Source organism: Dipteris shenzhenensis, chromosome 9 (genome assembly GCF_047967505.1).
Source record: "Dipteris shenzhenensis isolate YYH24624 ecotype China chromosome 9, Dip_SZ_1.0, whole genome shotgun sequence".
NCBI lineage: Eukaryota > Viridiplantae > Streptophyta > Polypodiopsida > Gleicheniales > Dipteridaceae > Dipteris > Dipteris shenzhenensis.
The window spans coordinates 46,398,076-46,415,000 of NC_141604.1; the positions used below are offsets into that span (position 1 = coordinate 46,398,076).

At 42.8% G+C, this 16,925-nt stretch overlaps 1 protein-coding gene across 1 annotated transcript in view; it reads left to right on the forward strand.

Moving 5' to 3' along the window:
- FANCM (DEAD/DEAH box RNA helicase family protein) overlaps positions 1 to 16,925 on the forward strand; it is a 152,100-nt gene that overhangs the window by 84,936 nt on the left and 50,239 nt on the right. The window contains exons 11-17 of the mRNA XM_087378925.1: positions 1,502 to 1,695; positions 1,927 to 2,057; positions 2,235 to 2,295; positions 2,404 to 2,474; positions 15,547 to 15,596; positions 15,731 to 15,896; positions 16,033 to 16,160. Coding sequence (XP_087235051.1) covers positions 1,502 to 1,695; positions 1,927 to 2,057; positions 2,235 to 2,295; positions 2,404 to 2,474; positions 15,547 to 15,596; positions 15,731 to 15,896; positions 16,033 to 16,160 — 801 coding nt within the window. The remainder of the gene's footprint in view (positions 1 to 1,501; positions 1,696 to 1,926; positions 2,058 to 2,234; positions 2,296 to 2,403; positions 2,475 to 15,546; positions 15,597 to 15,730; positions 15,897 to 16,032; positions 16,161 to 16,925) is intronic.

Genomic DNA, 16,925 nt, shown 5'->3' on the forward strand with positions numbered 1-16,925 from the left:
GAAATATTGGTCATTTGCAAAAACGTGTATGCAATCCTACAAGATGGCTATCTAAGTTATCATTTGTAGCATTGGAACCCTGTGGCGTGTTGAATGGGAAGTTAAATCTCTATCTCTAATGTTTTGGTCCAAAACCTCTATCCCAACATGAGACTAGTCATTCATTATAGGATCCATGTGTGAGTTAGGGGATATTGGCTATCTAGTGATGTCATCTTTACTCCCTAGGGAAATGCTTATCAAGGCTATTTCTTGTTTCTCATCTTCTCGTAGATGAGCGAAGAATCTCCTGAAGAGAGACTGTTGTAGTCACCTCTGAGACATCAGAGAAAAGCTAGTGCAAACTACCTAATCAAGCATCGTCATAAATGGGGAAGAAAAGTGATCATAAATGGAGTGCTTCTATGGATGAGGTCTCAAGACAAATCTATGGCACAATTTCAACCGATAAGGAGTTGCTGTCCATGCTGTTCTCAGGATCGTCATTGCAATTGAAGGAAAGTGAACCATTGTCGCAATTGATGAAAGGGGCCATCATAGTCTGTGAATTCTATTGATGATGTTGGAGGGAGAGGGAAAAGCTGCACACCATATGGTGGCCAGAAAAGCCTTCTTCAAGGCGAGGCCTTTTTTTGAAAGATAAAGATTTACAGTGATTTGGTTGAAAGCTTCCTCAATTGAGAGAACTAATGAGAAGGGACATCCCATTGCCTGCCTAAAAAGCCACCTAGAGGCTGTTCTACACTCATACCCTAGTGTACAGTCTCTCGCTGATGAAATCTTGACCCTTTCTCTTGAGGCAAGACCATAGATGTCAGTGGTCACCATTGATCTTGACCTTGGAGAGTGCCTAAATGGCTCCATCAGTGGCAAGCGCTTCACATGTGTTGTTGATATGAGTTGAGTTAGTACTCCTTTGTCAGTCTGATCTTATCTTATCGAATGATTATGTTCACAAACTTCGGGGAGAGTGAGAAGTAATTAGTTTCAACTTAAATTATTTCCTGATATGGAAGATGTCCTAGTCATTGAATTCAAGAAAGGTTCAGTACAACAGAATGTTATGTCTTTGTTATTAATAGTCAGAAGTATGCCGCTAGAAGGGGTCATTCACGTATAGGGACATGGAAAGGAATCCATAGATAGTTTTCCATACCCTTTTTGCTATGAGATAGTTTTCCATACCCTTTTTGCTCTGGTCATTGACTGACTGACTGTCTAGGAAAATTTTACGTTGCACAATTACTCAAGTGGTATTGCAGTCTTTCTTTGTTTCCTGTGTAACAACACGTGTATTCACAGGTATGATTACCTTTTTGATGTAAGGGTACCTACTGAATGTGCAAATATTACTCTTGCAGCTGTTGATGTGAGAAATTCAAATAATGTGAATTGTTTCGAGTTTTATTTCTACTTTAGTGCATTGGGTATTGGTTTTTTCATCCCAATTGTCTTGGTCCACAATGGAAACGTACTGATTATGCCTGATTGTTTTGGTTAGCTGGCACCATATGAGTTTCTGACTGCAAGAGACAAGTTCAGACAAGCACCACCAGCTGGTCTTGATCAGAGACAGTTTGGGGAGGTTGAGGCTTGCTTTGGAGCAATCATCACTTTATATCATATCTACAAATTGCTTTTCACCCATGGAATTCGACCTTCGTATGAGATGCTCAGGCAGAAGCTACAATCAGGGTATGGTTTTAACCCACCAGAAATGCCTTTTGTTATACTTTTACTGAAAGGCACCATTTGGGAAAAGGTTGGGAAGCTGAAGTAAAAACATTGCTGCACACTGCTCTCATGTTTCTTGATTTTAAGGATCATCACGTTTTGGGATCATCCTGTATCTTAAGTCCATGTTTTGCTAGATGCTGAATCAAATCAATAGATATATATTTATTAAGATTCTTGAACATATGCCAGGCCGTTTGCAAGACTTATGGGAAGAAATGAAAATCTGCAGCAAATCAAGTCATTGATGCAGAAACATGTGGGAAATGGTGCAGCTAGCCCCAAGCTACTGAAATTGCAGGAGCTAATAACGGGTCATTTCAGTATGTTATTCAATTTTTGTGTTCAGGCCGCTCTATTCAAAGTTCAGTGGATGGTGAAAATCAGCTTGTTAGTGTACTGTGTATCAATTCTTATGGAAGCTAAGACTCAGTCTTCTTGCCAATGTTTTCTTGATTTTCCATTTTCTGAAGTCTCAGATATTGTTGTGATGGATGCAGAGGAGAATGATCCGGCAAAGACGAGAGTGATTATCTTCACAAACTTCAGGGAGAGTGTGAAGTAAATAATTTCAACTTGAATTTTTTCCTGGTAATGAATGATGTGAGGTCATTCAATTGACGTGTGCTGCATCAATTATTAATAATTCAAGTTTGCCTCCTTTCACAGAGATATTTTGGAAGCCCTCAGAAAGATTGGTGATACTATAAAAGCAATGGAATTTATTGGCCAAAGTTCAGGTAGTGTTTTGTTGGATGCATTGCTTCTGTTTGGCATATTTTTAACCTTCCAATTATTATTGGTAGACCACTTGAAGCTTTGGATGTAATTGTTGAACATGCACGTGGAAAGGTTGGCAGTATTGGGATCTAGTTTAGCTCTGCTAAAATTTATAAAATTTCAATATGGACTGTTTCCATTTGATGAGATGTACGAGAATGGGATTTGTCAGATCTTTTCTGTGCATGGCATGCTTAGCAGTGATGGTCACCTTGAGTGGGGACAAATTTTAGCACAATCTTATGCATTTGGCTCTTTAACAATGCAAAACATCCTCCTTCACAAACCCCGCATGGGAGTTTTTTTGTTGCTAGCCTGTAACTTTCGATTTGCCTGCCTCTTTTTCTCTACAGGATGAACCTGTTTGATCATGCTTTGTTTATAGTGGGGATCTAGCAGTTGCACCTCTTATCTTAGGCTCTACTGTCTGTATGAGTTTATGGACCAAGAACCTCTCCTGTAATACAGGATCAAAGCTGTCAGTTTGTAAGCTATCAGTCATTGACCCTTTTGGATGAGTTCTTACAGATTCCCCAGGTTGCTCCAGGTTCGTGACTATAGTTCTTTAGGACCTTCTTATTTCGTGACTGTAGGTGGGCTTCAATGTATCCCACTAGAAAAAATGGAATAAAATTTTTAGTTCATTCCCGATTATTGGGTACATGATCGTGATCCTGATAACACTGGCCTAGCAGCAACCTTATTGGTGATGTCAGGGTTTTTCTCAGGGTATACCATCTTCTCACTGGTATTGTCAAAGAAAGAAGAGCCCCTTCCTCTTGCTCAATCAGCATTGTGCATCGCAATTGGTACGTGGTAGAAGAGGATAGAGAGATCTTGTGTATGCCAGACCTGCCATTTACTTCCAGAGAGTACAGAGCTGTGTGTTTCTCAGCTTGGATAGAAATGGGTTGGGAATTCACTGACGGTGGAAGTGCATACTGGGGTCCCAAAGCTGGACAAACCATAACTCTATGAGGCCGAAAGAAAGAAAGAAAGTTTATTAAAGTCTTCGGGAGACCGTGAAGGTCTATGAGACTAAAGATAACTGATACAATGAGCATAACGGTGGCGGTCTCAAAACGGGCCAGCGAACCGTTTCTGCAAAAAAGAGGTTATGAAGGACGGTGTGTCTAGTCGTGATACAAAAAATATGTGTCTACCTCCAAATGATACAAAAAAGAAGGGGGGGGCATAAAAAATGGGGCAGAGGGGGGAGATACAGTATATATGTGCAGGTGGTGATCGTCAGAGACCAATCATAGAGGGGCCGTCAAATGGGAGGCCGGAAAAAACCCTGTGATAGATGATTGGCCTCTGATGTCACGCGGCCTAATCGAGCTCGGTCGTCGGGGGCGGCGGGTGGCCCTGTGGATGAGGGCAACGATGAGGGCAACGGTAACCCCGGTGGGGCGGGCAGAGAGCAGAGACGAGATGTCATGGATCCGGATGTGTGAGTCTGTCCGCTGGCGTAGCTGTCGTGGCTCTGGCTCTCGCTCACGTCTGCGTCGTCGGCTAGACTGAGGAGAGGTATCCTGTGACTGGAAGAAATCAGTGATAGGTCGTTGGGTGTCCTCATGCTGTGTGTGCTGCTCATGTCGCCGTGCTCGGAGAGAGGTATCTCGGTGGCGAGTCATCTCATGTAAGAAAGCGGCTAGGCATCGCTGATCAGGGAACTGCAGCATGTGTGGGAGGGGGCCGAATCCGTCGCGGAAGAGGCAGTGGTACCGGCCTCAAATGGCATAATAGATAGGACATCTGAAAGCAAAGTGCTCCTCTGACTCTATCTCCTGCAAGTCGCAAAGTGGGCAAAGGCGGTCCTCTCGTGGGATACCCTCTGCACGTCCGCTCTCGATCCGTAATCAGTGTGACGAGACCCTAAACTGACCGAGGGAGATCCGGAGCGCATGTGGTAGATGAAGCTGTGTGTAACCCGGAGGTGTGATGAAGCCCTCCTGTGAGATCTGGAGGCAGTGTCGGCGGTAGAAGTCGAGCTTCACAGGAAGCTCGGAGTGAAGAAGCCATGTCCGCCAGGTGTGGAGCTGGAGCAGATCTGCTCGAATGAGCCGGTTGACCTCCTGGTCAGTGGGGGAGAGGGGAGATGGTGGAGCGTCGAGGCCCAGTCAGGTGAACCAACTGGAAAGACGACTATACCAGCATCGTTGGTCCCCATCAACGGATAAGGCCATAGACGAGGATAGGGCTAGCCAAGGTAGGTGGAGGTGACCGTTGGCGGAGGAGCTGAAATCCCTGACTCTGTGGAGATAGGTGATAGCCTGAAAGGCCGCATCAAGCTGTAGGGGTGAGGCGCCGAACTCTGCTAGAATATTCCACCTAAAGACTCCCGAGACCCATTGTTGTGCCTTTTCAGTGACACCTTGGTACACCTACTCCAACATGCTCGTCCTTAGTTGCTTCCACAATGGTTCTGTAGGACCCGAGGCCAAGGGCCACCTGTCTAGAATGTAGGCAGGGTCGGGCTGTCTGCTGGAGACTCCATCCCCAAACCGACCAAACCGCGAGGTGCTTTCCTTGAGGGGATTGAGAGCCCATACACCTGCTAGGCAATATATTCCATGATTTTTGACTATCTTTAGTGTATATCGGCATCATTGTAGCTTGTACATGCGGATCCGTTCTAGCACTCCATTTGCACATTTTTCTTAACAGAGAGGTGCCTCTAATGTTTAACACATGAGACGGTGAGGCACCCACCTCAAACGGCATCTTTATGCGACATTATTCCCAGTTTATCTCTGGAGGGTCCTATTGATAATAAATCATTGGTCGGGTGTGATGAAGGACAATGATTTCGTCACAAATCTCGAAGATCATACTTTCAGAACTTTGTGAAATAGATGCACTCGAGATTCTTCTCAGGCGTGTCCCCAGACGGATCGTACATTGTTCTCAAGGTGTTTTGTTTCACGGAGTATGGAATGAGGCAGCAATTGCCCCTCTCCAAGCTTTTTCTTGATGTAGCTCAGAATCCGGACCCACCCATTGTTGGTTCTTTTACTGGGTGTATTTTGCTCCTTTGATGCGTCACTCCAACTTTGACTTGTATGTTGGGGAACCTCGATGGTAGGAGAAGAAAAACAGTTGTTATGTTTGAGTTCAGTTTCACTCCCCTCATCATTTATAAACTGCATAGGGGGCAACCGTTGACGTTCTGATCTCGGAGGGGGGGGAGGTAGGGGGACCGAGGAGGAGGGGGGAGGGCAGGGGGGCGGGGTGAAGGATGAGGGGGAGGCTGGCTGATCTTCTCCTTCCCTTTCTCCTTCCCCTTACCGGGCTGCTGTTGATTGGTGACCACAGGAGGCTCTTGCTGTAGATGGGAAGGCTTTTTTGGTCCTGTTTTGTTTCCTTTCCGTTTTCTTTTGACCTCAGTCCAGCCTTCCCCTTCGGGAGGGGGTGTCGATGCTTGGCGGGGGGGATCCTGAGTTGCCTGGATGGGGGCCATCTGAGGTTCTGTCCTGAAGCGAGGGCAGGAGCGCGCCTGGTGCTCGAAGCCGTGGCATCTCAGACACTGATCTGGGCGACCAGTGACCATAATGCGCTGCATCACCACACCTGTGTCCGTCTCAATCTCGAACTCCGAGGGGATACTCTGCAGATCTAGGACTGCCACTTTGACACGTGGCACCCCTTGGGTTGCCGCCGCATCAACGAAGGTGTCCTGCATGAACCAACCAAAGTGCGCCCCCAGGTCCTTGATGATCGGGTGAAGCTCTGTTGCGAGGCCTGGGAAAATGAGGTCTACATCAAGCTTTATATTATGTGAGTACTTTGGTTTCATTGCTTTGTAGTTGTCTCTACATTTTCTTGTCTTTCCATTCACTTCTTGCATACCATGTGGCTTCAATGAGTTTCAATGTCTTATTAGTTGACACGGCTTCACCATTACCACGAGCATAGTAAGTAGTGGAGACTGTATACATGATTTTGAATTCCTTTTTGAGTAACTACATCACATCATTGAGGAAATGTGTCCCCCTTGATCATTGACAAGCTGCAAAGGGCATCCATACTTGCATATGATATTTTCGTATATGAACTTAGTTGTACTCCGAGCCGAGTTGTTTAGGAGTGCCTTAGCTTCTGTCCACTTAGTAGCATAATAAGTGGCAACAATGATATATTTATTTTGAGTGAACTTGGTTGGTTTAAAAGGGCCAACAAAATCCAAATCCCAACATTGAAAGGCTTCCCACGGTCTAGTTGGTTGCAAAGGCATAGATTGATTAGCGAATAACCGTCTAGTGCGTCGGCAGACATCACATTGCATACACTGGTTTGAGCATCCTTGAATAAGGTTTCCCACCATAATCCTGTTTGTAATACTTTTCTAGCAGTTAACTCCCCTTGGAAGTGTCCTCTTGACAAACCCGAGTGAGCCTCCTGCAACATGACAGCTCATTCATGTGGTAAAACCCAACGGCGCAGAATCCCATCTGCACACTGACGATAGAGCTGCTCGTCAATCAAAGTGTGTTTCCAAGCCTTTAAAGCTAGTCGCCTACATTTCTCGAGGCATGGTTTCAAGAAATGTGCCTTTAGACAAGTAATCCACCAACTTGGCATATTCATTCTCACAATAATCAATTGCAAACAATTCAGCATCTGACAATTCCATATTAACTCATGTGTTTCCTTAGGTGCTGGTAACCTGGACAAATAGTCAGCTCCCATACGACTCTTTCCTGGCTTATGAATAATTTTGAAGTTAAATTCTTGTAGCAGAAGCATCCAACGAACAAGCCGTCCTTGAATGACAGTCAAGGCTTGATGATCCACATAAAACACAAAATGGTTACCAAGTGAATAGTGCCTTAGTTTTTGCACACTAAATAACATCCCAAAGCTTCTCAACGGACCATCCGGCTGAGCCTAAATAATACCCAAAGCATAACTAGAAGCATCCACATGTACATGAAAGATAACATCCCACTTGGTTGTTTGAGAATTGGAGTAGCTATTGCTCGGTTTTTCAAATCATTAAAAACTACAGTCAACTCGGCATTCCATTCAAATTTAGCATCTTTTTTTGTCAATTCATACAAAGGCACTGCAATTTTGGCAAAGTCTTTGATGAATCTGCGGTAGAAGCTGATAAACCCCACGAAAGAACATAACTGAGTTAAGTTCCGAGGCTCATGCATCTGCTGTATGGCTTTAATTTTACCTGGCTCGGTTGTGATACCATCCTTGGAAATAACATGGCCGAGTAGAATACCAACTCGGACACAGAACACACTCTTAATTGGATTTAAAGAGATATCTGCTTGTCTACATCTTAGGAAAACCTTCTCCAGGTATCCCAGGTGATCGATATCTGAGGAATATACACAGAAATCATAGAAGTAAATAGCAATAAACTCGGTGAGGTAATCTCGGAAAGTGTAAACCATAAACTTCTGAAAGGTTTATGGGGCATTTCTTAATCCAAAAGGTATGACTTTGGTTGCATAGGCACCCCACTCTGTAATAAAAGCAGTTTTTGATTGATGCTTTAGAGCCATTGTAATCTGGTTATATACACTATAAACATCCATATATGAGTACATCTCATGTCCTGCAACTTGATCCAAAATTCTCTCAGTAAAGGGTATGGGAAATGGATAAGGAATTGTCCGGGCATTGAATTTTTTGTAGTCTTCACAGACTCGGAGTTCTCCATTTTGCTTAGGCACTACCACAATACAAAAGAGCCAGTCACTACAGTCAATGGCATATATAAACTAAGTAGGTAAGAGTTGATCCAACTCGGCTTCGACTTGCTTGGCATAATTGGGATTCATTCTGTACCTTTGTTGCCGTATTGGTTTAGCATCTGGCACTAAAAGTATCTTATGTTGACACAACTCAGGAGGAACTCTCCTTAAATTTGTGTAACTCCATGCAAACACATCCTTGTGTCTGAGGAATAAATCTCTTATCATTCTGAGTTGCTCGGTAGACAGATTGGCACACACCACTACCATAGCCAGGTGATCTTGTGTTCTAAGATTAAATTCTTGTGTCGGTTCTGGAACTAATTGTTCAGTTCTGAGTCGAGTGATAGTCACTGGCATTTCAACAATCTCCCTTTGTCCTTTAGTGTCTTCAGTGAAATTGCTCGGAAAGAAATCCTTCTGTTTAGCAATCTGCTCATCTCTTAACTTCTGCTTGATGTATGCAGCTACTTGAAAATATCTCACCAATAGGTAGGATGTGCAACTCCATTAACCGAGACTCAACATCTTGTGGAAATGGATCTTTGACTTTCAAATTCTTAGGTCGACAACAACTCAGGACTTTTCGAGGGTTGGTCGGTATATGCACACCTTGACCATCTGTCTTGATAGTCATCTCTTGTGTACCCTAGTCATGGAGTACTTTTGCACTCTTCAGCCAAGGTCTTCCCATCCTAATAAGATTGGGTAAGCATGCTGTTCCATAGCAATCACAATGAAACTGACTGTATAATAGATGCCGCCTATCGAAATGACCACATCTTGCAACATACCCTTGGGGGTTAATGGGTCGTTGATCTACCATGCACACTCGAAAGGGCGATGGCTTATATGATTAAAACTTCAGCCTCTGTGCAATCTCTTCAGAAATTATATTTACTCCTGATCCTCCATCCACTATTACACCCGGTATAGTTTGCTTCTTAATCTTGATAGTGATTACCGGAACTTCCTTATCAACTACTGGAGTATCAATCACATGCATAGTGGCTAAGGATTGCACTTTCTTTGGTTGCTCAGATTACTCCTTGATTTGTTGAGCAAAGAAGTCACGACAATATGGGACTATTTGCATTAGTTCGGCAAAGGTTAGACTTACTTGCATGCTCTTGAATGTTTCCCATGCTCGGATAGCTCTGTGCTAGTTTTCTGTGGAGTATCTGATTTCGATTCTTTGGACCCCGATTTCAAGGATTCCCTTATTTCGGTGATAGAGTACTGCGTGTACTCGGGCATTTCTACCGCTAGAGTTTTTGCCTTCAATTCCCTTGCAATTTTAGCTGCCAGCTCCTTCTGTGCTTTCCACTTGATGTCTTTACTTGAAGCATTAGTGTCTTCAGCAGTTGTCACTGGCCCTCTTGACCAAGTGATTACTTGAGCATCAATTGTATCTGGCAACTTGGCTACAATTGCTCAACACTCTGGATCCACCTCTTTCCTTTTCATGTTATTCTTCAAGAATTTCAAGTGCTTTGCCCAAATTGGACAATTAGAACGCAAATGATTTTCTCCACAATAGAAACACTTGATTTTAGATGGATCACTCTTCTCTTTACCATTCTTACCCTTGTCTTTTTGCTTGGGACGCCGTGGTGTGCCGCTCCGTGCTCGGTTATCAGTCGCCACTTAGTTTGTTGACACTTGGTGATTTTTACCATTGAACCAGCAATCTGACTCATCATGGCCAAATTTGGCCAAGGTATTGCAATACTTAGTCTTGTACTCCTCTTCTACATATCCACCTCTGGAACATCTATTACACCACTTCTCATTGTTATTTGGCTTATCTCGAATGCCCAATTCTTTTTAGGCCTTCTTCAGCTCAGTTTTCAACTTATCTTTCTTTGCTAGCGTCTGCTTGGTATCACTATTAGCATCCTTCTTCTTTACCTTGTTTTTCAAACCTTCGCTCTTCTCCAAGCTCGGTTCAGTAGTTCCTCATAGCTTCTTGTCGGATTGACTATCTTTGGCTTGCGCGAATCTACCTGGGTATATCCTGTAATTAACCAGGCTCGCATATACTTGTCATCTGGAATCGTACTCAACTGATTAATAAGAGCTCTTATCTTAAGCACAAAGTCTTAGGCAAATTTTCCCTTGTTCTGCTTTAGTTTACTTAGCTTTGTCCTCACATCTTCCCCATTAATCCCATGTAGGAACCTTTGCAAGAAAGCTTCGGACATTGCATACCAATTGGGAAAATACACAATCAAAAATTGATTGAACCACCTTTGAGCATTTTTTTAAAAAGAAAATTACTTTGTATGAATGAAAACCGCGAGAGCAAGCTCAAATGCGGGAATACATCATGCAATGCTTGAGGAAAAAAAACAGTTTAAAAGGAGCTAATAACAAACCAAGGCGGAGGCTGGAAATGCCACCTCAACCCTGAGGGAGACACTCAGAGAAGAAAGGAGATCCTCTCCAAACTCTGAAAAAAGTAACTCTCTTGGCAGTGGTTGCTCTGGAGGATCCTTGCATGCTCGCCCAGATGGCCATTAGAGTGTGTACTGTGTCGGTCCAGATACTGGCCATAGCTTGGAAAGGGTGAACCTGGGTACCCTCCATCGCCTCTGTACACCTGGCTCTCCAAATATACCAAGCTATAATGCTAGCCAGAATCTCCCATGATGTGCCCACTGAGGCATGAGCAGGTCATGAGCAGGTTTGAAAGGAGTGAAGGGAACATTTTGGAGGGAACAAGACTCCACTGAGTGTTGCCGTACAATGGGAGATGGATCTAGATCATGTCCCTCGAAAAACACCTGAGGGCCAGTAAGAGACAACCATACTACTGAATCCCAGGTCATATAGAAAGGTGTTGTATGAAAGATACAGAAAATCCTAGCAACACCTTTTTGGATCGTCCTCGCCTGTCTGCACTTTCAAAGGCAATGCTGTACTGACTCAACTGCAATGTGGCAATGAGAACAAGTAGGGTCAGCCCCGAACCTGGATCTCCATAGGTTCACGGCAATCCCTCCATGAATAGAAAGCCAAAAGAAAAGAGTGATCTTTCTATTCCTGAGGGATTTCTAGAAAAGTTTTTTCGCAGCGCTGCGGAAATCTGAAAACTATCCCAATAAGGGGCTCTGGAGGGTCTCCAACCTCTACTGCTGAGCTGAAATCTCTAGGCATTTCTGACTATATAACGAAGGAAGGGGATCCCCTCCTCTCGGTGCCCCTCATCAATCCATTCCCACTCCCTTGGGTCCCACTGCAAGAACCTAATAGGGGAACCACCATATAACCAGAGTCTCCAAGAACCCAACGCAAGGAGAAGAGGATCGGGGTCAAGATACCCCTGTGCGTCCGTGCCCCACTCCATGAAACGTGCAATTTTGACTAGGTTGAAAGGCAACCTCCAAAATAATATCACCAGAAGATCTGGTAAGTCTACCTCCGGACTGAACATCAAAGAAAATCGGTAAGTTTGCCTCCCGACTGAACATCAAAGACTAGGGTATCCTCATGTGCATTGTGCAGGGCAATAATCTAGAAAGGAATGCCCGTCCTTGAGAACGCTCCCCACCAACTGGACTCTGTAATCGGCATGTCATTTGTGTCAATCCAATTTGCCGGAATGGCTGCCTCTATGATCCATAGTTACTATCAAACGTTTGAAGGTTTCAAACGTTTGGAGTTTCCAAACGTTTGGTAAGTTTGAAAAAATTAGGCAGAGTTTCGAAACATGGGTTTTTTTAAAAGTGATAATTTCAATAAAAAATATGCTATATTGCATATTTTGACATACTATAGTCTATCATTACAAGTAATAGCACACAGCTTACAAACAAGCTTCAAATTTCATGAAAATTTAGACTTTCAAACCAAAAACTAGTTACTAGTTAGTAGTTACAACTTACAAGTTACCAGTGACCACAATCCACTACTGAATCAGTCACATTCTCATTTTTTACTTTCAAATAGTTGAAACCTGAATTAAAGCTTGGAACTTGGAAGTGAGGCGTAGGCCCCTAACCATAAATTGAAACAAAATTACAGAACATTTTTTCTCAAAAAACAGCTTACAAGTTAGAACTTGTAAGTTGCAAAATATGAAACTTGAAATTGATTATGTCCCTACTCATCAATGTCAAGGCTAGTAACCACTAGCTAGTTACTAAAGAGCTACTAGGTAGCATCTAAAAACTTTAAATAGTCAAATCTAGGGCCTATGCTAGTAGGTTGTTGCTTCAGTGGCTCAGCCTTCCATTGGTTCGGTCTCTTCTTCTTCCGTGTCTCCATCCTCATCCTCATCCTCATCCTCATCCTCATCCTCATCCTCATCCTCATCCTCTTCATCCTCCTCGTCCGCATCGAGCACCCCATCATCGACATCCACTGTGGTGATTGGCTTCTCAGCCTCTAGCTCAGCACGTAGCTTCTCTAAAGTGAGTAAGCAATCAACATCAGGCTCCTTCTCAAGCATAGCAAGTGTGACCTGAAAGTTTGAAACTTGAAAGAAAGATTAGCCTTTAATCTTCTCTGTTTTAGGTTGAACAAGATCCAAAATAACAAGAGACTTCACTCACTTCCATCTTTTGAAAACCTTGTTGTTTGATGTTCCTTGTGAGACGGAGATTTGTATGCACATATACTAGTCTCTCCATCTGTGCGGGCTTTAATCGATTCCACTTCTTTGTATGGATAAGTGAGAATGTGGACCAATTTCTTTCACAAGGAGAGGCACTACTACCTTGTGAAAGGATGTAGTTGGCTAGTCTTTGTAGCTCTGGAGTACTAGCTCCAAAAGACTCCCACCACTTCACTCTTGTGACCATAATAGACTTATCCTTTGCAACCATACGCGAGAATGATCCCTCGTAATCACGATACATATTCAATTGGTCGATCAATTTGGCTTGAAATAGCCAACAACAAATCCCAACCAAGAAATTAAAATTTAAGAAACTTTTTGACATGTAGACTGTAGTAGCCTACATATACAGAGAGTAGAGATTCTAGATACTAGCTTAAGCCTTACCTGCAGCTCCATATCATTTTTGCTAAATCGCTCAATGGTGGTCATCCAACCCCATGGTCAGTTTCCTGACCCTTGCCTCTCCAAATTGAATGAAGGACGAATGCAGTAGCATGTAGGGGAGAGTGAATCATATTCCACCTAAGTTGCAATCCATCGTTGATAAATATGAGTCATTATGTACTTGGAAAATGCATAAAAAAGATGCCACAACTTACAAGTTACAAGTGACCCATAAAAGTCCACCTTTGCACACATAAGTCGTGTACTTTTTTCACGCGATCCGCTGAAATATTCTTCATGGTGTCAAGCTCCTCCACCATCTTGTCCATTAGCTCATATACAAATCCCATGGTTGCACCCTCTCAATCCACAAGACGAAGAAGCTTCAAGATGGGAGCACACAAGTTCTTGAACTTACGTTTTTCTCTACCTTCAGGAAAGACAACTTGAATATTACTCAGTCAAAGAAAAAAACCGATCTTGCTAAGTTGGCCAAGGCACACAAAGAGGGATGATGTTTCTGAAGTATGTAGCATGGCCACGTGAGTAAAGGCTTCCCTTTTGAAGACCAACATGACCGTTCAGATGATGGAAGTCTCAAGTATGCTTTCCTTAGTTGAATTTTTCCATCTTGAGTCTTTCTAGTTTGTGATTGTAAGCTTAATCAGTTTCTGTTTAGACCTAATTACTTTATTAAGATGAAAAGAACCATAGGTCATGAAGTTTGTATCCTATTTGACCCAAGGTATACTTACAACTTTATTGATCATAAATTGGTGTAGAGGCTCCAAATCCCAACCATGTCTAGCAACCGCTTGTCTCGGGTGCAGATGGTGTTGGCCAAAGGACAAATTTAGGATAGAAAGATTTCAAGTCTTTTTGCAGATTCAGGATTGCATGGAAAGGATTCTGGCATGCGCATTCCTAGAGGCAATGTTGAATAGAATCACACTAGTGAAGCATAGAGGGCAAGAGGGCCATCTATAGGAATGCTCCTAATCTCTTCATGAATGAAAAGCCAAAAGAAAAAGCGACTCTCCTATTCCCAAGGGATCCCGAAAGTCCTCCAAAAGGACCTGTGGAAGTTTTTAATTATTTTAAAGCTTTCTCCTAGTGAGGGGCTCTGGATGGTCTCCATCTCTGGCTCTAGTCTAAAATTCTGTAGTGGATTGATGCATCCACGAGCCTTCCATTCCCGTTATCCTAGGTCCCACAGAAGAAATTTTATAGGAACACCCACATAAAGCCATAGCCTTCATATACCAGCTACTAGCATAGAAGCATTGCTCCACAAGGCCCACAACTTTTACCTGCTTAAAATATGTATCCAAAAATAAATTCCCTCCAAAGATCTAAGCAATTTGTTCCTTGACTGCACTGTGAAGACCTTGTGTCTCTACCTCTGCCCTTCAAAAGCCCAATGGCCTGCAAAAGGATACAGGTGCCGGAAAAAGCCCCCATCTGACTAATGGGTCTATGGTTTCCATCTCCAGTGGCTTGATCCAAAGGGACAGCGGTATCGACCTGAGCAATTCTTTTGGCATCCCCCTTTGAGGTGAAAAACCATCTGCATTTTGTGTTCTTTAGGAGGTCCTTGATTGAAAGCCTTCCAAGAAACCATGAAAGAGGCAGGACCCCGCTCCCATTTAGACGATGCATATTAAGGGAGAATCCTCCACAAGAAACCCCTGAAACTCTGACCATAGCAGACGTGAGTGTTGAAGAAGGCATCCTGAGACCTGTAGATGCAAAAATCCAAATAGTACTTTGTCCAAGATGATGACCAGACTTGGTCCAAGCTGATGATTAGATTTGATCCAAGCTGATGACCAAACTTGGCTCAAGCCCCCATGACTTGACTTCATGTGGTCCCAGACCAATGACCAGCATAGTTCTGGTCCCAAGCAGTTAAGCAGTTAAACAAACATTAAGGAGAAAAGAGTGTTAGTCACCTAGAATGTGGTGATGCTGACATATATGTCATTAAGAAAACTTGGAAAGGTTTTCAATACAGAGGTTATGTGTGCTTGTGGTCTCCATAGCTTTGTAACAGGGAGCACCAACATGATGTTTGTATCCAGAGCCCAGCTGTAGCAATATCTGGAAAAATAGAATAGAAGGGCATTGGCTAATCTGCTTGGTCTGGGATTTAGAATGACATGTACAGGAATTAAAGAAGATGATCTAATGTTTTTCTTCCAATCTGCTCAGTCCTGGGAATAAGATTGACAGGAAACATGAACTCTTTGCCTGGCAATCTAGCTGCAGGAAAGATCTTGACAACATTGTGGGTCTGCATATTGATAACAGGTAAATTTTCCAAGGGTCAAAGCCAGAAAGTACAACAATCTGTGCTTCAGGTATGTAGCTTTGTGTTCTGAACAGATGCACTCATTGCAGTAACTTTTAGGATAGCAATTTGTGGTGGGTTGAAAGAAGATAGCGACTTCACCTTTGAGCTTTATGCCATTCGCTTTTTTCTTTGTATGTGCAGAAGTTCCGTTTGGGGGGTTTCAATACCATTGTTGCAACATCCATTGCAGAAGAGGGGTTGGACATTATGGAGGTAGATCTTGTTATATGTTTCGATGCAAACATATCACCTCTTAGGATGATACAGAGGATGGGGAGAACCGGAAGGAAACGTGATGGTCGAGTCAATATCCATACATATAGTGTGCATTTTGAACTTGTAGCTTGTTTTGTTCTGTTGCCATTTTCATTGAGTTGTATTAAATTGATATTTGAAGGGATTTTTTGTTTGATATGATTGTTATCCTTGACAACAATTGCTACTAGTGCTAGCAAGTGAGGGAGCAGAAATTCAGGGCTATCTAAAGAAGCAGGCCAAGAGCAAGCTTCTTGGCAAGCACATGCATAATGGTGGTGTAAATACCTTCAATTTTCATCCAAGCCCTAGAATGGTAGGTCTTCAAAGTTAGAGAGTCATCGTAAAAATAAATAAATTAATAATTACAATATTTGAAAACGTTTTTTAAATCCTTAAAAGCCTGTGTGGCAACACTGGCAAGTCATTTTAATCCCGTAAATTAATCCGAATATTATATGAAAGGAACGGCAATTGCAGTATTTTAACTTTTTTCAGCCAGTATGACTACATTGACTGATTTGTGTGGGATCGGTGTAAAATCAAATACCAACAGGAGTGAATCATACATTCATAGTGTCGTTGCTTTAGTGAATATTGTCTCTGATGATAATGTTTGTAAAGAAACCCATTTGTGGTCCTAGTTTGAAGTTATGGATTGTGTGACATCTCTGCTGCAAAATAAGGAAATACTACTATCCTCAGAAAGCATTTGTGGATTTGACTGGATGATACTATTCCAATGCCTCCTTTTGGATTTGTTTCTGCCTACCCTAGCCTACCTAAGCCTCTCTCTCAGGCATGTGGCCGTCTCTTAACTGGAAGGAGGGTTCCTGTTTCTGCATTAGTTATAAAATTTTTACTTGTCTGAATCGTAGTGATGAGACTAGACAGTCAACACCAAGCCTGGCTTAGAACAGTACTCTGTTTATCTTATTATTTATGTTTGCTAGAAATGAGAATGCACAGAATAGTTCTTGAATTGTGTACCTAATCTTTCTTCAATCTTGTACTGTAGGCATGCGTTTGCCCATGATTTTGTACCGAGTATAACAAGAGACTTTAAACATGTAAAATTTTG